Source organism: Myripristis murdjan, chromosome 23 (assembly GCF_902150065.1).
Source record: "Myripristis murdjan chromosome 23, fMyrMur1.1, whole genome shotgun sequence".
Taxonomy (NCBI): Eukaryota; Metazoa; Chordata; class Actinopteri; order Holocentriformes; family Holocentridae; genus Myripristis; species Myripristis murdjan.
Window position 1 is genome coordinate 17,982,354 of NC_044002.1, and position 22,849 is coordinate 18,005,202.

Genomic DNA, 22,849 nt, shown 5'->3' on the forward strand with positions numbered 1-22,849 from the left:
CTTGTTTTGAAGGCAAAGCCACCTAGTTTCCGTTCTTGTTGTGGCTTTTCTCTTTTAGCTTGACGCAGCCGACTTCCGTCATTACGCTTTTGCAATGTCTTTTTCCATTGGTCACGCCCCCGGGAAAATGTCTATTGGTTGCGTGACAGACGTATGCAAATGAGGCTACTGTACTTTACTGTAGCCTCTGATTTCAGCCTGTAGGCAAAGCACGCGAAGTTGAATGTTATTTGGATATCACAGCACGCAAAACACAGCCTTTCGAGTACATCTTGTTGGCTGTCGTTGTAAGATCTTTATAAACATGTTGATAAACATGTTTACCTAGTGGCACTTGGGAGGAAGAGGTCTTCTCCTCGCGCATATTTTGCATATTGTCAGTAACGGCTCTTACGTTAGCTAACGTAACTTACCTGCGAGCCAATTAAGTTAGCTGCTAATTTAGTGTCAACCTGAAAATTACTGTACTATGTTGTTTTGTTTTCACAGGCAGCCTTCTTAGCATTTGACTGTCTCCTCAACAGCTTCTTAGTCCTTGAAATGAACTGGGTTGGCGGTTCAAGGTAAAAAATATCTATATATTTATATATATATAATAAAAACTTAACGGGCAAGATGGTTTTGGCTTTAACTGCTATGCTAGCCGGTGTTAGCTAACCTGACTTATGATTTTCGTTCCCAGGAACCGGTTCATGTTGAAGAACGATGCAAAAAAGCAGAAGGTGTGACAGCCCCACTCATTTTAATACAGTAAAATAATAATTAAAAGCTACGGGTGTAAATTTTTGCATAAACCAAATGTTCTCATGTTTTTCTCTGACACCCAGGAGTTCTTTGAAAAGAGGAAAATGCAACAGAAATGGAATAAACTGGGGATTCCCTTGTCATCCTCTGCCAGAAGCAGCAGCTCTGGTGGTATGGACATGGTGACGTTGTTTATTGTCAACCAGATTGCTTCCAAGAAAGAAAATAAAGGTGAGAAGTCAGCCAGATAAGCTTTATGGTAACAATCTCCTGATTCAATAGTATCAAGATACCGGGGTTTTAAGTATTGTGATATGATATTAGGATTTATTGTGATTTATGTTTTTTGAATTATCCTCTAGTTTGTGGATGTAAAGTTCCATGTAGCTATGATTATCCTAAAGGTCACTGTAGGTTATTTTATACAGTGCCGTCAAATTACAGAAACAAAGTCTGAATCAAATTGGCCACATAGAATTCACAAGAGTCTCAGCTTTCCAGTCCTATGCAATTTCTGCAACTCCAAGGCTGCTTAGGCCACAGTTTGCACAAATACACCATTTTGGAATAGGTGAAAATAACATTTGTTCTCAAAATACTGCACGGCTTTTGCCCAAAACTGCATGGGATTAGCATTAGGTGGGCATACGTGCAAATTGGAGACCCGTGGGTGCCCATATAACCCATTTTCATTCAGATATCTGGAGGTCAGAGGTCAAGGGACCCCATGAAAATGCCATTTTTTTCCTCACCAAAATATAGTCTGACTTTTGAGAGATATTTCGACCCCCGGCATGACGTGCTTGGTACTAATTCCTTAGGTCTTTTCATTTCATATGATACCAGTATCTTTACTGTAATTCGATTCCACAATTAAAAACCTTTAAAAGAATTGCAATACTAAAGTGAATTGATTTTTTCCCCCACCCCTACTACCTAACTTTTTATTTGTTTACTAATTTGCCCACTAGGTTCCCAATCCCAGTATCAAGCTGATATAAATCAATAGTGTACATAGCAGTTAGTATTATGTTTATCAGGCACATGAAACTAGGGTGTTTTTGAGATGATAAAACATCAGCTAACACTATCCATGTTTAATTGGTCACATTGATGAACATTAGTTCCTCCAGTTTATTATGTACCACCATGTATCTGTATCAGTACAATGAGTGATGTAGCTAAAAAGTGTTTGTGTTTTTCAGATCCGCCCAAGGTTTCACTTTTCAGTGAGTCTAAAGGAGGATCAAAGGTGATGAAGAACACGCCTCTGGTGCTTCCAATGAGTCCGGGCCCTCCATCACAGTTGAACCTGGTCGAGAGTCAACCTCACTACAGGTAGTGTTAGCTAGTGTGTGGGTTGTAATTCACTCCCCACTCTGGAAAAGTCAGCCACTTTCCGTGTTCCCATTCAATTAAAATTTGTTTCCTAATTTCATGTTGCGCTCTCTTCACATCTCCAGCCAAATATTACGCTCCTCCCACCTCAACATGTTCACCTTCCTCTCTGTGTTCACACTAATCCAAAAAGGAAATAAACATAGAATTCGCAAACGAGCCACCCAACAAACAAATCTCCTGGGTGATAGCTGCATCAGCTATCATGCACTTTTTCAAAAAGTGCATGATAGCTTCTGTGATGTGCTTCTTTTCTGTTCGACTCTGTTCTAATGAAATATTTTTAGTTTTCAGGGAGTGAAAAAGAGAAAGCATTGTATTCCACAAGGGTTCAGATGCGGGCAGGTCAGTCACTTTCCCGCCATTCATAAGGCTCAAGTCTTTTTGGAGAAATGTATTGAACATGAAGAAATGTCAGGACTCTGTGACTGAAAAGGGACATTTTTTTGCCTTCAAGCTGTCACCAGTGTTGGAGTCGGCCTTCTCCGACAACAGCGAGGCTGATTACCTGCCGCCTGTAGCTGACCCTCTCAGCCCCTTCTCCACCTCGTCTGCCTGCTCGGGCCAAGGTGGGGGAGTAGATTATTATTTTATAGAACTTATTTTTTCAGTTTCGCTGCAAGCCTGATATTCCTATTACACGACTTCCAATGCTGAGATGATTACAGAAGAAGATTGAGTCTTATGTTGGCCATGAACTTGTGCTTTACAATTGACTTAAATGCTTCAGTGTTTCCAATATTTTACAGTTATTCATTGTAAAAACCTAAAAAAATTAACATAATTATACGAGACTGATTTTGTATCCATACTTTGCATGAAGATATTTGATAAAGTGAGTGAGTCAAAAGTGACCTGAGGCCTGACAAAACTGGTCTCTTCAGGAATATTCCAACTGCACCCGAACCTCCAGCAGAGAGAGCAGACACAGGCACAGCCACCCCCTCAGTGCTCCCCAACACCCTGGGACATCTCAGGACACGAGAAGGCAGAGGTACCAGAAGACTTTTTAAATAAAATCCTGGGCCATTTACAGTTCATTTAGATAGATATAGTGTTTATTGTCCCACAGGAAATTTGTTTTCACAGCCCGTGCAAACACAGAAACATACAGATAGCCATACGGCAGCATACAGATATACATACAGACAACCTTCAACCCTCCTCATATCCCAGCAAATATACATGTATCACACACACACAGATAAGCCTGGGTCTGTACTGGGTCAGTGAGGCAGTTTGTTTAGTGCTTCTGTGGCAGAGGGGGCAAAATTTCTGCTAAAGCAAGTGCTTCTCCATTTCAGAGTCCGGCATTTACTTTTGTAATTTTATTGCATAATCCTATGGTTACAGTTACAGTTACTAAACTATAGGAATATTTGCCTAACAGTTACCATGGTTTAAATGCAACATCTTTTGCCTGATTGCTGAATTAGTTATGGTCTGAGGTGAGCTCCATTCTGGCAGGAGTCAAAGTGAAAACTGCGTAGTCCTAACAAACTCCTAAGTATTTCAGTAAAATAATGTTCATTTTGTGAGTTGACAAATGTGGCTCAGGGGTCAGAGTTAATTTAATGCTGCTGATTTTGCTGTTTTGGTGTTTCTGTGTTGTCAGTCACTCATTGCCTTTGCAAATAACATAAAAATCAACTTTGAACCTACCAGAACACTCCCTTTATGCAGATGCATTTTATCCTAAAGTGATGTTTTGCTTAGGTTGAGCATTTTCATTATTAAAACATGCACAGCGTCAGTGAAGTTTTGGGAGTCAAACTGCCATTGAGGCGACTGCCAGCAGCAGTCAGGCCTTTTTCAGTACCCCTCAATACTGTTAAATTAAAACCGCCAAAATGTACACATATGGACACATCATATAAGTGGTATTTTTAGACTTGGATTTCTCAGCAAAATACAGTTGTGTTGTTAAGAATTGTAGAGGAATTCTAAGGCACTTAAGAGGGAAATTGATTTTAAAAGCCTTTAATATCACATGGCTGTTCAGTTAAAACATGCTTATGTTTCAGCCATTGAGGCCTTCATCAGGGCGAGTAAGGGTGTGCAGTGTTGCACACTCCTGCTCCCTGTGTATCTATATGTATCTATTCATGTATCTATTTATTTGGATAAAGATTGGATCTCAGGGCCTTCTTTGAGATTGAGTGAAAGAGTAAAACAGAGTCACCTTTGGGCTATACAGTCAACACATCATGAATTAAATCTAGACTATGGCTTGTCAAAGTGTTTCCAATAAATTACCCGTTCGTTGGATATTCAGATGTAGCTGTTTATCACGTTCTTCAATGTCTTTAACCTTTTAAAACTTGTTTTTACATATATGTATAGTAATGTCAGTCATATGGCTCCTTGTAAGTGTTGGTATGTGTTTCTTGATTGTTTGATTGTCTTTTAACCACCAAACTTGGCTACACGTGATTATACCAGTTGTGTTGATGGTATAGATCACAAGTGACTGTGGTTTTTCTCTTTCACTTGATCATCAAGAAGGCCTTAGGGCTGAAACATTACGCAAATAAAGAGAAATACATACAGAACAGTAGTGTGACATTTTGTCTCCTTTTTCCAAGTCAAATTCCATTGATCAGCAGCTCACAGATGTCCTTGATGTGCATTATGACTGAGTGTATTGTCACTGCTCAAGGTTTACCATTCATGAACTCCTACATGGTGTGTGCACTAAAAAAATAAACATGCTCTCCTAAAGTGTAATGTAATATAATTTTGTTTTGTTAGTTTCATCCTTTCTCCCAGCCCAGAAGTGTGAGAGACTGCACCCCTTGGTCTTCTGGATCGAACACACCCATTTACCAGCTGCAAACACCCACAGTAGCCCGAGTCCTATTTGGTAGCCCAGACCCAGAGTGAGAACCAGACTAGAATGCAAATAGACTGTTTTCTCATTATTCATCATTTAGGAGCTATTGTTGGGTTTTTTAAAGCACCCATCCTTGTATTGATGGCTCCTTTTTTTGTGGTCACACAGTCATGATTCATTCTTGTCAGCAAATCAACATCCATCGTAATGACGACACTAACTCATAGCATATTGATTCATTTGAGTTCATTACTTGACATAAAACAAAATTAAATTGAATTGCACCGAGTTATAAAAGCAGACACAAAATTATGAACAGAATAATAACTAATAGAATAGCAAAATAATAAAACTCAGCAGCTATAACTCGTCACACTGACCCAAAACACACAGTTTCATGATGCATATACACACACTTGACCATGGCATGTCTGTTGTTACAGTAACACAGAGACGAGGGAGCATGCAGGACATCATGTCATGTTCTCTCTCGACCCACCAGAGGACAAGGAGCCCGTGTTGGGCTTCAGTCTAAATCAGTCAGAAACTGAGGAGCCGTTTGAGCGGGAAGTCTTCAGAGGCTTTGACGATGAAGAATATAGAAGGGAAGGTAAATACAGCTTATCAACCAGTTTTCTTGGAACCTGTTGCTGTTAAATAAACATTGTGGCATCCTTGGCCCCTTCACACTAACATTAAATTTCATTTCAGATTCACATTTTTGGGAAGAAAAACCAAAGATATGTCTCACAGAGGAAACCCCAATCAGGCCTTCAAGAGCACAACAGTACGTGTCTGTTGATTAGTTATAAATTAACTATTAATTATGTATCCAACACTTATGAGTCAAGTTTTAATTTTTCACCTGTCAGATTTTCTTCCACTCCTGTTAGGAAAGTCCTTGATTCACAGTGCAGGGGTCCTGAGGCCAACTCCCTCTCTCAGGTGAAAGTGCTCTAGTACCATTATGTTCAAATAAGGACTCTATCGCCACCAAGTGGTAGACTGTATACATTGCGATGTGAAGTAGTTGCAAAATAAAAAAGAAAACATTGCAGTAAGTTGTTGTAAATACGTGCCCTGGCAGGGAATTCATCATGAGGTATTGTACAGGCCATCCAGCTGTATTTTTAATTTACACCAAGAGCCATATGTAACACTTAAATGTTCAAGAATCGCTGCAGCATTACATAATAAGTCTGTTTCATTAACAGCTCTGTGACCACTCTGACATGGACTCCTGTAAGTTTCCATGTCATGTACAGTGAAGTCATTCATTCATTGTGTATGTGCTGATGAAAAGGCAATGAACTGAATAGATGTTTTTTTTTTTTTCTTTTGTACCACAGCATACTCCGGTGACAACAATTGCAGCTTGCACAACTGTGGATTCTTGTCAAGTTACTCTTGTAGAGGAAGCTCCTTAAGTTCAGACTCAGATGATGTAAGCTAAAGAGGAGTACACACTGATCTTCTTGCAGTCTTGCTGTTGTGCCATGAGAAGAAACCGCTAAAAGTCTCACATCTTGAGTTTAAAGGGAAAGTCATAGCCACAAAATTGGCTAATCAAACTGATGGTTTTCCAAAGAAATAGCCTGAAATCAAACTTGCCTAAGCTATGGAACTACTCCGCCTGTAATTGCAACACAGAGTCATCAGTGTTAACTTTATTCTTTGAGTTTAAAACATTTTGCCATTGTTTATATGAGGCCATGTGAATTAATTGAACCTTTTTAGATTTTAGCTTTGAGAGTCCACTTCTAGATCCCTGCCAGCTCTATGAGTGGAAAAACATCGCTGTCATCTACACCGGTCAACACCAAATAACTGGCGCTCAGCATTTATCAATGCAGGGAAATTTGCTGTGCACAGTATAGCCAATGTATTATTTTTCCTAATGGCATGCTATCTTGCCCCGGGCATTGGAAACAGTGGATAGAATGCCAAGCACAGTCAATCATTAGGTTTGTGTCATGACTCATTTTATGCTGAATGTTGTGTTATACCAAAAAAAAAGTCCTCCTTTTTTATCTCTTTATAAGGATGAAGATAGGTGCCAGCAATGTCTCCAGGCCTGCACATCATACATAGAGCGACCTTGTAGTGCAGAAATCCCAAACCCAATCCAGGTGGTTCCAGAGCAACAGCACCACAGGGGGCTGAATGTTAAGGAGAACATGGCCTGCACAGATGAAGCCTGTGGAGGGAGTGAGAAACAGACAGCTCAGTTTGTGTCTGCTCACCCTCTGCATGAATCTAAGAGCTCTCAGATGCACAAATGCAAGACAGCATCGCACGAATCTCGAGATGTGGGGACTCAGACAGCCGACATCCCAGCACGCCAGACATGTGATGCCGAGACACAGTGCGTCTTGTTATCAGACAGAGCCCCCAAGTTTATCTTGGACAAAACACCTGTTGACGTTTCAATCCAAAATCTAGCCACAAGGAGGCAGACTGGCTGCAGAGATGCTGCCACAGAGCAGAGAGCTTCATCGGATGATTGCCGGAGGGGAGGAGAGCATCCACCCCAGAGCAAACCGAGGAAGAAATCCAGGGCTGGGCACCTGTCAGTCAGCGGCATTGCAAACAACTACCCTGATTGCAAGAGTGACAGAAGAGTGATCAAGGGAAAGCCAACAATCTGCTTTATAGATACTCAGGACATGACTGGTCACGGTATGACATTCATGTGAAAGATTGTGTTGCTGCACTTGTAAATTGAGGGAAACTTTGCTTCAATCAGTAATGACTGAGAAAAAGTATTTATTATTAAGTTTTTTACATTTGAGCATTCATATTTTGATGTATATGCAGTATGTTGACTCCTGAGAGATCAGTGATTAAAAATGCAATGTGTCATTGACAAAGCTCAAAACAGCTACAGTTACAGCTGCATATTTAAATATTCACAGTACGCCTGGGTGATTAATCACATTTTATCTTCAATTCCGATTTTGTCTTATGAAAATTATGAAAACAAGATAACCAAGATAAACCTTTTGTTGTGCCATTTTCAGTTTTGCAATGATGCTCTTGTTTTGTCTTGTGTTGTAAATCCAGCTCACCTCTTTCCTTTGCAGTGGGATGCTTTCGCCCCTCCTTAAAAGCCCAAATTCACTCTTGGCCAGGCTGTGGCATGTTTACAGTTAAAGTTTCAGGAAATCTGCTAAAAAAAAAAGTGTCCAAATCCATTAAGTAATCGTGTTAAGTAATCTTGATGTCAGTATTAACCAAAATAATGATGATAATGATTTTTGCCATAATCAAGCAGTCTTAATTCAAAGCTTGTGAGTTCCCACTGAAGAACAGTCTTCTTATTAAATATCTCTGTTCTCTGCTGTCCTATTTTGCCTTCTAGAAATAAATAAGCAGGATGGAGGGGGCAGGCAGGACCTCATGGAAAACAGCCCTCTTATGAAAGACCTTCCAGAAGAAGAGAAGGAGGAGGTCACGTCTGCCAGCAGCATTACCAGACTCTGAGAAGAGGCTGAAATACTGAAAGAAATAGACGGTATTTTTCTTATGTTGAAGCAGAGGAAAACAAAGGGATGATAATGAGGGAGAGGTGGATGGATGGAGGACACAGTGCTCACAGTGTTCGTTCTTAAATGTTCTTATCAGAACACAATAAATTAAAGCCCCGAGGCTATAGATTTTGGTTCATAAGTTTATTTCCCCATATACATATTCAAGTGTTCAGATTTCATTAATATATTCAGTCTTATAGAATATAAATTCTAGCAAAACGTACAGCTTGAACAATAGTCAAATATACTATACAGCACTCTAATTTTTTATTTGTGTTTTTTTTTGTAGTTCTTCATAAACTGTAGAAACACATTTAATTGTTTCACATAGAAAAAAACTGCAACCGTTTCACCATGAATACACATTGCATGTCCCCAGTTGGAAGAGGACTAAAGACGGTGGAAACACAACTGGATGTCAAAGGCTGAACACTGCACGTCAGTTATCGAGTTAACACAGTTTGTCATTACACAGTGTGTGTTGTGGAGCAGGAGTGTTACCTGTGTGTAATAACTTTGATAATACTTAATAAAACTAGTTTGTGTGGTGTAACAACTCATCTTGGGCCAAATGAAATTTTTAACTTAAAAGACTACCTTGACATTTAAAATTATAGTTGCTCAATGTTTAGGAGACAGACCCCTTGCTTTAAATGTTGATTTTTAAGCCATTTTAGGAAGTTCAATAAATAAGTAGACACATACCCAAACTAAAATAAAAATGACAAGGTATTACTAGTTGACTTTTTTTTTTTTTTCTCCAAGCAGAACTCAAAAATACTGTCCAAAATAGAAACAATTCAGTGAGCAGAATATGCAGGCCACCACTGATCCCTAAAGGACCATACCAGTGATTTTTCATGTTTACCCTAACATCTGCTCCAATATCATTTTCCTGCTTTTTATCCAGCCACTGGTCTCCAGTCATTCCACTACTATATGAGAATGAATTTTCAGAGACTTCAAACTTCAATCTTCACACCACTATTCCGTCACCATAATAAAGTCGTCCACATTTGTTTTCCTAAAAGCAGCAGCACTGTTGTGTTCTGATGACTCGGATGACTTCGCCAGGGAAAATAGTCCCAAGGAAATGTTTGCTTTACGCAGCCAATTATCAGTTCCTTGGTTTATGAATGATAACGACTTTGTTAGCGACAGAGGCAGGACATTATAAGGTGGGTGTTTCAACCAAAAATTTTAAATTTGAAAATTGAGGGATTTTGGTTATATGTTGTGAAATCTTAAGTACCCACTCATAATTTGCAAAATGGTTTGTTGCAATGTAAAATGTGGGCGAATTGTAGTAACGGCAGATTTTGAGCCAATCCATAAAATTTCCATGGCAGAAATCACGCAAAAATGCAATGCAAAAATCTCCATGTTAACAAGTGAATTTAGCCTCATATTCACTGTTAAAATCATGTTTTTCTTAAAACTGACAAAAATAAAAATCTGCTAGTGGGATGAAGTAATCCCACTTGTTTCCAGTGCCGATCAACGTGTTTCAAGAACTTTATACAATCAAGTGTCATTGTCTTGATCCTTATTCTGCCCTTTTTCAACATTCAACATTTATACTTGTTCCTAGAAAAAAATCCTGAACCAGTGAAACTGCTGTGGAAACAAGTGGGATTATCTCATCTGTCAGTGTTCTTCCTCTGCTTTTGAGAAAAAAACAAGATTTTAACAGTGAACACAAGACTAATTGGCTTGTTCAGCATCCAGTATAAATGCTCTTTTCCTCATTTGCTTAAAACCCAGATATTAAAGTTTTAACTGTCTGTTTAAAGGGCAGCATCAGCATTTTCACACGTGCGTGCTGTACTATATGCTTCGACATTTTCTTGAGAGATACATGGCATTTCTGTTTTACTTAATTGTGTGTTTTAATTAATTTCGCATTCCCACAGGCTTCCACTGATTAATGCGCCATGTCTTCCAAAAATATCATAATATTTTGCAAACACTTTAAGAGGTCACTGAAAATGTTGTTACTTTGTGGTACAGCATCTGATGAACAGCTCCCTATTTAGAGACTATATTAAAAATAGGTGTTATCTTCATTTAAGGCATGAATTAAGACCCAAATGTCAAAAATACTGGTACTGTTCTTGAAAAAAAAAAAAAAAAAAAAAAAAACACCACCTGTCAAGAGAAACCTGTTCATCAAACATTAACCGCCTCTTAACACCTCATATACCTATTTAGTTTTGTTACACAACATAAAACACAAGCTTTATTTAGTAAATTGAGTACTGTTATTCCGCTGTCCACTTCCAAACAGCTTTTGCTACACAGAAACCTATGTGTATTCGACTAACAAGGTGTAACCTCACACAGTTTTACAATTTTACAAAACAACATTGGCAAATTACGCTATATTCCTCGACTTATAACACGAGAACCACGTAAATGATATGCTGTGCAATTTGTATATAAGGCCATGGAGGAAGACAAAAAATAAAAAAAAAACAACAACGTGAAATGAGAGTAAAAAAATAATATTCCATCACAGGTGAAATGTAAATCTGTACATGTACAAAAAAGCTATGCAGGCGTAACGCTCGTGGTATGATACACCTCGGTAGATGGGACGGAAAAGGCCCAAGTGTACGGGCCGTTAGTCAAGTTCATACGATACACAGGCACTAAAATGATCACGTTCAGGAACAGACTGGACTAAATCATAGTACAGGTGAAGTTTCGGCTGTGAAGAAACCGTCGTGTTGGTTTTTCATCGCTGTACGTTACACAACCGTTTGGCAAACTAGCGACGGAGTGACGTGTCAACACCATATTCTCCAGAGATGTTAACACAAGCAAATTTACAGGCAGATATGAAATTGAACTGAGGCTGTAAAAACTGCAGAATAAAAGATGGCTAAAGTCAAGCAGTGAGTACTTGTTTTTGACGTTGATCTAGCCGTGAGCAGAAACCTCACTTATTTGTGCTACTAGAGTGTTTGCCAAACTCGAACAATACGCATCTGCGGAGATTTATTTTTTCCTGTCATCAAAAATAACCCAGCAAGTGTCAGCAAACGAGGAGGTGACAGTAATGTGCAATGCTACAAGCTTCAACAACAGTAAACAGAGATGTGTTTCATATGTAAAGGCATAATGGTACTGTAGAGCGACAATACGTTACAACAGACTTCCTCAAAGGTTTGTGGTTGTGTGTTACCCTAGTGTCAGAGACCACATTCACTTTTTTTGTTTTTTGTTTTTTAAATGGAGTTCTCAATGGAAAAATATATTCAGACGATTTCGATGGCTATGGTGTACTTGACATTGTAGCTGCTGTTTCACCTTAGATGTTTTATACCTAGAATATTGTGTTGTATAAAACATATAATAATGTTTATACACTGAATGTGCAAAATATTAGACATCTTGATATTGAGCTGCAGCTCCTTTTGCCGCTGAAAAATCCATCTCTAACTTGTCTGGTGCTCTTTATCTGCATCTCCTCCTTTGTGTTTGGTAGAGATTTAATAAGGGAGATCGATAAGGAATAATGGCTTTTAGTTGGATTCTTCTCGTCAGTGTACTTGATGGAAAAAATGAGCCTCCCTAACATTTTGTACATTCAGAGTATGTTCAACAGTCACATTTCCTGTCTAGTTGTCCATATCTCGAGTAAGACACTGTCTCTACCTACTTACCTACGACAAGTCGCTGTGGATAAAGACGTCAGCTAAAAGGAAAAGATTTACACCTACATATAATATTGTGCGGATAAGGCAATATTGTAGCCTTCCTTTATAACTCTGGTGCTTTGTTGAGAATTCATCTGTTTACTAAAGCAGGGTCCGCTCCAGGTTTGGCGTCAGTTCACCTTCGATTCAGAAAGGTAAGCTTAAAGCACAACATTCATTCTCTTTCTGATAAATGCATTGTCATTTATTGGGATTCCTGAATTGACTGAATTGAAAGTGAACTCACTCGCACTACAAATATCAACAAGAGGCCTTGTAAGCGCCGATTCCTATAAACCCCAGCATTCTGCATGCTTCACTAATCACTGAAGTTACTGAAACACCCAGAGGGAGATCATCAAATCTGAAACTCGTTCTAGTCCACATCGGAGGCGTCGTTGTCTGATAGGTGGTAGTTCGACCCTTTGACCCGGATGTACTCGACCTGCCGCCCCTCGTCTGAGTCGGTGGCGCCACAGGAACAGAGCTGGTTCTCGAACAGCGCCTCGATCTCCTCCAGACGCCGACCTTTGGTCTCTGGCAGGCAGCCGTAGGTGAAGAGGAAACCCAGCAGGGCCAGGCTGGAGTAGAGGAAGAACGCCCCTAGGAACAAAGGAGCTCAGTGTTACTTTGGACACACATATGCCGGTGTGTATAATTCACTTTGGCAAATCATTCTCAAAACGTGCGATTTGTGCGGAGAACTATTTTTGTAGCTCAATGTGGACCGCCAAATTTTAAAATGCAATGACCAACCTGGTACCAGACGCAAAACGTAAAAGCTGGCATAAACGTGGCATTGATAGAATCACCTCTGACTTACATCAATCAGTGATGGAGTTGCAAACAGACATTTACTTGAAAATGTCACACATTATACTGATGCAAAATCATCTTTCTCCACACTGACATTTACTTATATGAAAATGTCATCAATTATTTTACTACATAACGGAATAAACTGATCATATAACCAAGACGTATGACATCTCTGTGAAGTCCTTTTGTTGCACAGTAAAGGCCTGGTCATGCTTGTGTGTAGAAACCACACCACGCCGTAGCCAACACAAGCGGTCTACATCGTTGTGAGCATTCGTACTCTGCAGTTACACCTCCAAAATACTAGTTAGCTTTGGGGTTTCTATGCCGCTATGTTGAGTTTCTCATAGAGAAAAGTTTCTTGGTGTACTTCAGACAATGGCGACTGAAACTAAGCTGGAGTTGGAGCTAATCAACGTTGAACAACAGTTGCTTTTAATGAAATTCAGAGCGACAAAGTGTTAACTACAAACTGGGGTCAAGCATTGGAGGTCTGATCTCCGCTCAACGGGAAGCTGCCGCAGCTGATTTTGACATTTGTCGACATTTCTTTCCAGGAGTTTGCTGTCATCTGGCAGTCTGCAGTGTTGTGAAGACGAGTCGAACAGTAAAAATGTATATATTTGCTCTTAAGTTAATCTCTCCTGGATTTGGTCCATGGATCACTAAACTGGCAGGAATAAGGAGCGGATGATGAGGAGAATGCATAGGAGAAAATAGCTGACCAATCACAGTTGTTGAGGCCTGCGTTGTGTTTCCACACAGAAGCATGAATCAGCCTTAAGCCTCTCTGAACATTTCCACTTTTCTTGATTGTGTACAGTAACATTAGCCATCTACAAACCTGCAGCTCACTTGGCTTTTGTTAATGACACAGATATAACTCAGTTGTGCAACACTTTGTTAAAAAAAGAACAAAGCAAAACACTACTTCAGACACATACACACATTGCAAGGGAAACCAAGGAAACATTTATTTCATTGCCCAGGGTCATACGTTTTAGAAGCAAGTTTGCCTGTACACATTTATAGATACTGAGAGATGGAGAAAAAGCCAGAGCGCCGGTGGGGACAGCAGGTGCTCGGGTCAGCTAATATTGGATGTTGACTGCCTGTGAACTTCTGTGGAGGCGTGTGTGTTCAAAAGTAAAAATGTTCCGCCGAATTGAAATACTGCTTTCAGGCTTTTAGTCATTATACAGTGACTCTGGAGTGGAGGGAAAATGGCCCTGTCGAGGTGACATTACAGCGGGTCAATAGGGGACGGCGTGAGAACACAGACCCAGACACACGTGTTCACACAGCAAAACACACTGACTGAGGTTTAATGAGTTTTCCTGGCCACAGTGATCTCTGTTTCCTCCTCGGAATAATACAAGCAAGTGTGCATAATGTAAAATCCTGTGGTATGAAATGAAAAATAACACGCTATACCGAGAGTCGCCCCGTGCCCATTAGCATTTCTGTGACAATCTCATCATGTTTCCGCGTTATTATTTCAAGATACATGCTTTTTACACACGAAAAAGTATGAATGTGAAAGGATGAATGACTGAATCATTAACCCTGTGCATCTCAGGATGTCTCCACCATCACCCTTGATGGATCGAATGCCAGCGCCATGAAAGGTCAGTTCCTGTATTAGGAGGAAACCTGCTGCTGAGCCACACCGGCTGAGGAGGCACGAGGAGGAGGCTGTCAACCTCTTTTACGTCATAAAAAACCCCTCGGGGTATTGATCCGCCGCTGCCTCGCTGGGCTTGACGTAACACGCTTACACAATCTGTAAATGGTATCATGCGTGCGGGTGGTCACATTTTCATCTAGTTTATAAATAGCCAACTTTTAGAAAATTGGTTTGATTCCATTTAGTAAAGCAAATTGTGCGTAAAAATTTTGCACAGGAAATAATTTAGTAAGTATTTATGTGTATATTTACTCATGAGTTAAAGTAGAATCGCAGGGTTTACAGTTCTCAGGCACCACATCACACCAGTTTAGTTTCATAAAATACTTAATTAAATACAACGTACACATTCCCGCTGGCCTGGGCAACCTCACATACTCAAATGTTTCTCGTTTCAAACCCAGGATTTGGCATCATATCTGAGATATGTGTGCCCTGACATGATTTTTCAACACCAGCCATAAGTTCAGATCCTGAGAGAGCTTGGCATCCTGTGTCTCAGTTACTTCCTAGAAAAATCAGGCATAAAAACACCGAGCGGTTTGTGAAAAAATACAGGAACGGGAACCAGCATTGCTCTGTAAATTGGCCAATTTGCTTGAGGGGTAAAAAAAAATTACCGTAGTAGGTGAGATACTGAGCCATGTGCAGAAAAGTGAGGGACACCAGGATGTTGAACGTCCAGTTGACTCCGGCTGAACAAGCGTTGCCTGTGCTCCTCGCCCACAGAGGGTAGATCTCTGAGTTGATGGTCCACGGCATCGGACCCATCCCTGAGAGAGAGACAGAGAGAGAGGGAGAGAGAGAGAGAGAGATGACAATCCTAATGACGTTACTATATAAAGAAATGGAGACACAGACGGAGAGCAGTTTAGACAGACAGACACAGAGGTACGGTGTGTCTCAGGCGAGGCTCACACTTGTCAGTTCAATGTAATTTTTGAGATCTGATTCCAAACACTGGATTTTATGAGATCACACCGCTGCATGTCCACACTTGCCCTGAAAATGGCTGTTATGTGTGGCAGTTTTTTATTAAAAGCTGCAAAATACAATGGAAGTCTTCTTTTTTTTTAAAAAACATGAAATTGCAACTGCCAGCTGAAAACCTCTTCTCTCAATCTCTTGGGCTCATGAAACGCTTTTAAAAACCATATAATAATGTCAATATGTGTTTTCATCAGTGCAAAAATAAGACAGTTTGGTGAATGTACATCATCGGTTCGCCTGTGAGCCTGTGTGTACATGCCTGAGTTCCTCTGTTTTGCCTGAAATTTGGCTTTATGGTGATGATCAGAACATTTTTTTTTTTTTTTTTTTTGGAAATAAACCATTTGCTGCGGGTGTTGTCGGGTGCAGGACGTCATAGCAACAGCAACAATGACGAACAACAATAAGATTATTGTTAATTGGCTTCATTTGCCGTCTGTTTCTCCTCTGCCCTCTTCTTGTTCTACTTCAAGCGGTATGCTGGTTAATTCAGCGTTGGTGTAAGCTGGCGTTTCAACAGCTCTCCAAGACTAGTGGTAGCATTACCAACAAAATATTTGGCTCCTTCAAAATAAAAAAAAGTTACATTTTGTAATTTTAAATATGGGTCAGTTTTTCCATTCTTCCTCTCAGTTTCAAAGAACTGTGATCTTCACATCCTCTGAGTGGCAAAACTCCATTAGATCCGCAGAGTGCCTCTCAGTCTTTAAGAGGAGGCTAAAAACCCAACTCTTCAGGGAGCACCTGCTCACCTAATGGACTGTGTAAGAAAAAAGAAAATCTGCCTGTATGCTTTCCTCCTTCCTCCATGCCCTTTTTTTTTTTTTTTTGCACTCTATATATTTCCTCTTTGCACTGCTTTGTAGCTCCTCCGTCCTTTAGACCAGAACCGGAGCTTTCTGGCACTTGATGCCGTTGCTCTCTCCTGAATTGATCTTTGCTTGTTGGTGTATAAAAATCTCATATCAACATCGCTTAGGACTGAAGTGTAAATGGTAATTATGTTGTTGAGGATGTTGAAGATACTACAGCAAGGTGAAAAAAGTGTGATTACTGTGCAGAAGTGACATTGAAATGACAGTGTAATCACAGAGCCTGAGAAATAGAGAGGTTTACACACATAAACACAGAGGCACCATAATGGCTTTGAGACAGACAGACACACACTGAGGTTGAGTCTCTCACCTGGAGCGAAGGCAGCCAGGTAGAGCACCAGGCCCAGTAAAACCAGCCACGAGTACGAGGTGGGACAGTAGTTGTAGGCCCAGTAAGTCTGCTCTCTCATCTGGCTGGAGTTGGAGCATCTGGAGGAGGGAGGCGTATTTAATTACACATCAGCTGTGCTCTTGCATATTTAGGGATTAACAGGAAACTAAAGGCTTCACTTGGAAAATTTGTTATGTAAAAATATGAAAATGCACCCATTTTATCAGTTTAAACCCCAAATAGTGGTCTTCTGATTGAGAGATTGTATTGGAGTTAATCATGAATAATTGGCAGGAAATCTTTCATACACAGAGAAAGTAACAGTGTGAAAGCGAACCATGTGGGAATGCAAAACGCCATGCATGTACTCTGCTCTTTTTTCTATAATAAAAGCACCTGGCCTTTGTTAATTTAAAAACTTGATCACCAGTGTGTTCACCGTTCAACTTTCTAGAATCCTTCAAACATACAGTATGCCGCTATTTCCTCTAATCCTCTCATGACAAAATGCCACAAACACGTACTCGCTGTGCTTCCTGTGACTCACCTGCCCCATGCTGCCTGCTCGGTGGAGGCCGTATTGACTGGCACGCAGGAGGAGGTGACGAGCGCCGAGCCGTTCTCACGGTAACAGAAACCACATCCAGGGTCCAGCATGCACGGCTCACACAGCCTGCAGACACAGCGGCACACGGCACAAACAATAATGGCTCCTTACCTTTGGAGCTGCAAGTGTACCGGATGCAAACAGACCTTGAATGTAAGTGTGATTTCTGCACTCTGGTCTCTGTTTGTGAGATCCTGTTTTGTCAGGATGTCACCATTATCACACTCGATGTCCATGCAGCAATGTCACCATGTCAGTTTCCTTTACATTTTTTTTTTTTTCGCTTTAACTCTTTGAAACCTGAATGAATTTTTTAAATTGCTACTTTGGCTTGTGAAGATGATTTTTTTTGTCAGAAAACAGTCCAACAATTTTATTTTAGGGTGAGAAATAGGGATATTTTAGCTCACTATTTATTTTAGATGAGAGTCTATGCTTTCCAGTGAAAGAGCTGCATCCTCATAGGCCAAAGTAGTGATTTTTCATTACACTTAAAAAATAAATAAATACATTCAGAGGGTAAAAAAAAAAAAAAAAAAGTTCATTCCTTGTTAGAATTACGTGGAGTATTGACAAGAAATTTAAGCGTATACATCATTAAATCAAGCTTTACTTCAAAGATACAATAGGTAAGATGATTTCAGTAAAAAATATAGCTGTTTTATCAAACTAAATCTCAGAGTTGATTGCAATTCAAAAAAGTGTCCCATCCTCTCAAGTGCAAACTGCCTCTGAAACAGCGGTGAGTGTCTTCCAGTGGTATGAAACACCACAGGGAGCTAAACATTCACGTGCACATGCAGTTTACTTGCATTAAGTTACATGATTTGTGGTTATTTTAATCCACTTTTTCCCCTACAGTTTCCTGTTGCTGTTATATGGAGATACCAACGTACAAAGCTGTGGAGTGCAGCAAAGATTTGTGTAAATCCAATGCATAGAGGACAGTATGGACACAGTTTCAACCCAAACTGAGGCCTGGGTGCTTTTATTCCAGTTCCCACACTGCATTATAAATTTGTCATGCCACTTCCGATTCCTGAAAGAGTCAAGTACACCATCGTCTCCTTTCGTCAGTCATTCTCCTGTTCTATCAGAAAACTGTCTTCTAATTGTAGGCCTCGGTATTGATACCAAAAATTCATATATCATATTCCTGATGTGTAGCTGTGGTGTGAATCGTGCTTGAAGCATTCACCATGTTGCTATTTTCACTCATCTCAGACACCTGACAGGAGACTAAGGTGGCTTAGATTCAAACACTGAAACCGTGATCTACTCGTTCTTTGCACGCATGCTGGATGGGGCCGACCTTTCAGGGAGGAAAAGCTGTGATATACATAAATGCTCCCGCAGAGTACACAACACCACACAGCACACGAGCGAGCTGAACTGCTGACTTGTTTAACAAACGATCTTTTCACAGGTGCAGAAATAGAACATCGGCCAGCAATATGTTTACGGCCTCATCAAGTTCTCAGTTGAGCTGAACCCGACGAAACTCGGAACGAAACCTGTTTTGCTTCGACTTTCTATTTTTTGCGGCGTGCAGCATCGAGGCGTCCCCACGTGTGCTGCACCTCGGTGAACTGATACACCGGAGGGAGCCGGGCTAAAATTAATGTTTGAATATGTTTGCACGGAACATATTTAAAGCTGACAGGTAGGTGAGAGGAGTTAAGCATTAACTGGGACGCAAACGCAGCACATTCATGATGAAACCAGATATCAACCATCTGAAAAATTAACAGCTGATCTGATCACTGGCATGAAAGTGAATCCCATTATGGGTTACTGAAGTTATGACTCATCTGAAGTGTGAGTAAAGGCATATATAATGCTGATTTTATTAAATATTCATATTAGACTGCCACCCCTAAAGGAATTATTAACTTATTACATCATTATTTATTCAAAATAGTTTCACTGGAAAGTTAGTTGACACGTAACTGGCGGCCCATGCAGCCTGGAAAATATTAATGAATCCAAAAAATGTGAGAAGAAAAAAGTATTATTTAGGATATAAAGCATATTTTTCTTCCTGTATCGAAGCAACACCAAAAACAACTGACATGGAAATAATTTTATTATGATTACGATTTACTTTTATGTTTATGATTTACTTGGCTTATGCCGTATCTTCATTTAACATTTAGTTTTATTTTATTTTATTTTATTTTTTATTATTTTCATCTATCATTTAAAAGACATTTTGGCTTTTGCTTGCCACACAAACAATTGCAAAGGCTTTTTTTTCTTCTTTCCAGGGTTTTCCACCAATCAGGACACTGCATCGTAGTATCAAAACCAGTTTATATTGATTAATATTTGTTGTCAATGAGCACTGCATTCTGCGATTAAGTTTCCGGTTTTAACCATCACTTCTCAGTGAACTGTCTCCTTAGCGGAGGTCTGCGCCCTACTAGGACACTGCCTAGTCAAGTATCTAGTTATTATTATGGATTTCCCATATTTTTTAGGCATCTGTTCACACTGATATTGGCTAATAAAAATGGCATTAACGTAACATTACATCACATTTTGTAAGAAAATGAAAATATTAAACAAAAAATAGGCTAATTAGGTCTGAATAAATTGTGCGGTGTCTAGATTGGAAAAATCCTGTCCCTTGGAAAAATGTAGCCCTTGGTTTAAATCATGTTTCAGAGTCTCTTTGCACCCTGCCTATCAAATTATTGGAGCGAACTCAATATTTTGATTATTGTAGTAAGATTTAAGGCTTCGTTGCAACTCTCAAAAACACCAATCTCACTGCAAGAGCTTACAAAAAAGGCAGATTAGTGAAATGTTGCCAGAAATATATATTTTTTTCTTTACCCAAAATAGATTGTTTTTGGACTGAAACCCTTTGTTTACTGCCTTGTTGAAATGAATGGACAGCCAGCACACATCCTTGTTCAATCACAGTAAATGGACAGACACACAGTGGATATACGATCCACTCCTCACACAAGGACAGGCAATCAATCTCCAGGCAAGTAAACTGGTCAAGACCCACAAGGGGCACCTCAGGAGTGCATCTTTAAATGGGACGTCCCATTCAGAATGAGCGCTGTGGTGTTTTTTTTTTGTTTTTTTTTTACGATGCTGCTGTGGTCAACAAGGAGGCTGTGTGGGCTCATGTGGAGTAAAGTGAGGCCGCCGCATCGTGGTAAACACACTCATCCCCTCAAAGTGTTTGTGTGTGCTGATGTGCGTGGTGGTGTGTGTTTTCCGTGTGTGGGCGTTTGACAGAGAGCCCATTAGGCTGCGTTTGTTGGTACGATGAAAGGCTGTTGTTACAGATGAGAGTTTCATTTTGTGTGTGTGTGTGTGTGTGTAAGTGAGAGCAAATTAGGACATAGTGGCAACTGACTAGCATGAAAATTCTCTCTCTCAATGCCTCTGATTCTCTCTCTCTGCCCTTTGTTGCTAATGGAGACACTTGTACTCAAATGGACTGAAGCTGGGTGAAAATTAAAAAAAAAAAAAAAAAAAAAGACATGCATTTCATCTTAGGGGTTGAGAGGCCATAAAAGCCACAACGAAATGAACAAGCTACTCCTCTACAATCTTCATTATCGATGATTTACTCAACGTGGATACAGTGTTGTCTTAATTTACTCTCAAAACCGCCAATTTACAGGGATTTCCGAGGCCTGCAGGAACCCTTTTACTTGAATTGTACTTATTATTGTCCACCTCGATCGGAGAATGCTGCTCTGTTGGTGACCAAAGGTGGCCGCGCCTTTGCTGTTAAAGTCCAAAACCTGAGGCTGCCTTTAGAGATCAGCCAGGCATCTTTTGCGTCTTTTACATCTTTACATCTTACATTTTGTGAACGCTTGATATGCTGCTGTGTTTTGACAAGTGTACATTGCTGTGTAACTTTTTTCCTCCTCCCTGTTTTATGATCTATGTTTTAATTGCTGTTTCGAAGCACTTTGTAGCTTTGTTAAAATCATCAGCCCGTTGCAAATATCGGCGGCATAAGTGTGTACAGAATATGCTTTGGTGGCTTTGGTTCCAGTCGGGTATTCACAAGATTTAATTAAAGATGTGCGGCATCTTTCGAGATCGTTTTTTCTCATTTTTTAACAAGAATGGATGTAAATGGGGGTGAGTTCGACGTTTCTTCTGAGCTACCAAAGCAAATTCTGTACACACTTACAGAAAGACATGAGTATAAATGAGAAGTTCAAATAGGACTGGTTGTTTGAGAAATCCTCAGAATAAGAGTTCTGTGTGTAAAGAGGATTTGGGGGTTTACAGTGAGAAGGGTGACTTTTTGTATCACCTTTTCGTATCAGATTTTCAGTTCCTGGGCCATATGCATGAAATATCTCAGATTAGGCGAGTTGATCAGAGACTAGTTGATCTTTTTTTAAGGGACGGAGACAGCGGCAGATTTGTAATCCCTGCATCAGAGCTTCATTTCACAGATGTTTCATGCATACAGGCCCCGGGTTTGAGCTGATTGGCCGACTTCTACAAATCTGACCTTCACGTCGGCGCCGAGTTGATAAGATTAATTGTTTTCTCCGCCACATTTTTCTCACTGTGCGTTCTGTGTCATCGATTTTGATCATCCTGAGGCTGAGCAGTCTGCGGACAGACGTGCAGATCTGTATGGATTAATGTGTGTGGAAAAGAAGAAAGGCGGAGGGAAAAAAAAAAATCAGAGATAAGCATATTCCAAGCCTGAAACTCTGCAATAACTCCGGTCCAAATATCCTGTTTAAGAAGGTCATATCCAATGAATACTCCACTGAATGATATTTTGACTGACAAAAAAAAAAAAAGAAAGAAAAAAGGAGCACAGTTTGTGGATCAAGAGCTCATACAGCACAAAGCACACAGGTTTCTCTACCGTCAACACAATTTCCTCTCATGTATGAAATCAAACCACCAAGTCGAATTCCATGCCAGCATCTCATTTTTATCATGTCCGTAATATTAATCTATGCTATTCAGACTTAAAATGCCATCAGCACCAGTCCACCGCCGTTTAAAAAATAAAATACGATTAAAGTGTCACATACAGAATGCCTTCAAAAGCCCCGGAAATTCTGCTTATGGTTAAAAATGAGAGCTGTCGATACAAGCGAAACCTGGCTGCACTGCTTTTTAAAACCCGTGCCTGCACTCAAGGCTGAAAAAATAAATAAATTAATTAATTAAAAAATACACAAACCATCTGTACTAGACTTTTCTTCCCAGAGGAAAGGGAGGCCAAACTGCAGAAAAGTCTTAAAACTCCTCCAGTGAAGAATAATCTTCCAACCTTTAGTGCTATAAAGCGTCTGATCATTAAATAAACCTCTCAATGGGACG

The 22,849-nt window shown here is 40.0% G+C and overlaps 2 protein-coding genes and 1 long non-coding RNA gene across 3 annotated transcripts in view; 2 read left to right on the forward strand and 1 right to left on the reverse strand.

The window, feature by feature from the left end:
• The first annotated feature begins 274 nt into the window (after window positions 1–274).
• Window positions 275–969, forward strand: LOC115355530 (uncharacterized). Its single transcript, XR_003927890.1, has 4 exons — window positions 275–376; window positions 490–563; window positions 683–722; window positions 828–969. It is a non-coding gene; the product is annotated as an uncharacterized LOC115355530 (long non-coding RNA).
• Window positions 970–1,994: 1,025 nt separating this feature from the next.
• On the forward strand, window positions 1,995–7,478 carry LOC115355584 (uncharacterized). The gene is made up of 11 exons (XM_030046442.1): window positions 1,995–2,082; window positions 2,430–2,487; window positions 2,600–2,711; window positions 3,027–3,136; window positions 5,419–5,585; window positions 5,687–5,762; window positions 5,869–5,920; window positions 6,190–6,217; window positions 6,325–6,419; window positions 7,018–7,349; window positions 7,418–7,478. The coding sequence occupies exons 5-11, from the start codon at window positions 5,456–5,458 to the stop codon at window positions 7,476–7,478; spliced, it is 774 nt and encodes a 257-aa protein (XP_029902302.1). The 5' UTR covers window positions 1,995–2,082; window positions 2,430–2,487; window positions 2,600–2,711; window positions 3,027–3,136; window positions 5,419–5,455.
• Window positions 7,479–11,958: 4,480 nt separating this feature from the next.
• LOC115354864 (proton myo-inositol cotransporter-like) overlaps window positions 11,959–22,849 on the reverse strand; it is a 99,141-nt gene continuing 88,250 nt past the window's right edge. Inside the window, exons 7-10 of the mRNA XM_030045356.1 lie at window positions 17,456–17,581; window positions 16,888–17,006; window positions 15,333–15,485; window positions 11,959–12,809 (exon numbers count right to left, since the gene is read on the reverse strand). Of these exons, the coding sequence (XP_029901216.1) occupies window positions 12,583–12,809; window positions 15,333–15,485; window positions 16,888–17,006; window positions 17,456–17,581 (625 nt within the window). The 3' untranslated portion in view covers window positions 11,959–12,582. The remainder of the gene's footprint in view (window positions 12,810–15,332; window positions 15,486–16,887; window positions 17,007–17,455; window positions 17,582–22,849) is intronic.

Bases quoted from the DNA above. Each gene is read 5' to 3' on its own strand.
- LOC115355584 (XM_030046442.1), top strand. From the start codon at position 5,456: ATGTTCTCTCTCGACCCACCAGAGGACAAGGAGCCCGTGTTGGGCTTC. The intron at 5,586-5,686 runs GTAAATACAGCT...ATTTCATTTCAG, and splicing joins TGAAGAATATAGAAGGGAAG to ATTCACATTTTTGGGAAGAA. The intron at 5,763-5,868 runs GTACGTGTCTGT...CACTCCTGTTAG, and splicing joins AGGCCTTCAAGAGCACAACA to GAAAGTCCTTGATTCACAGT.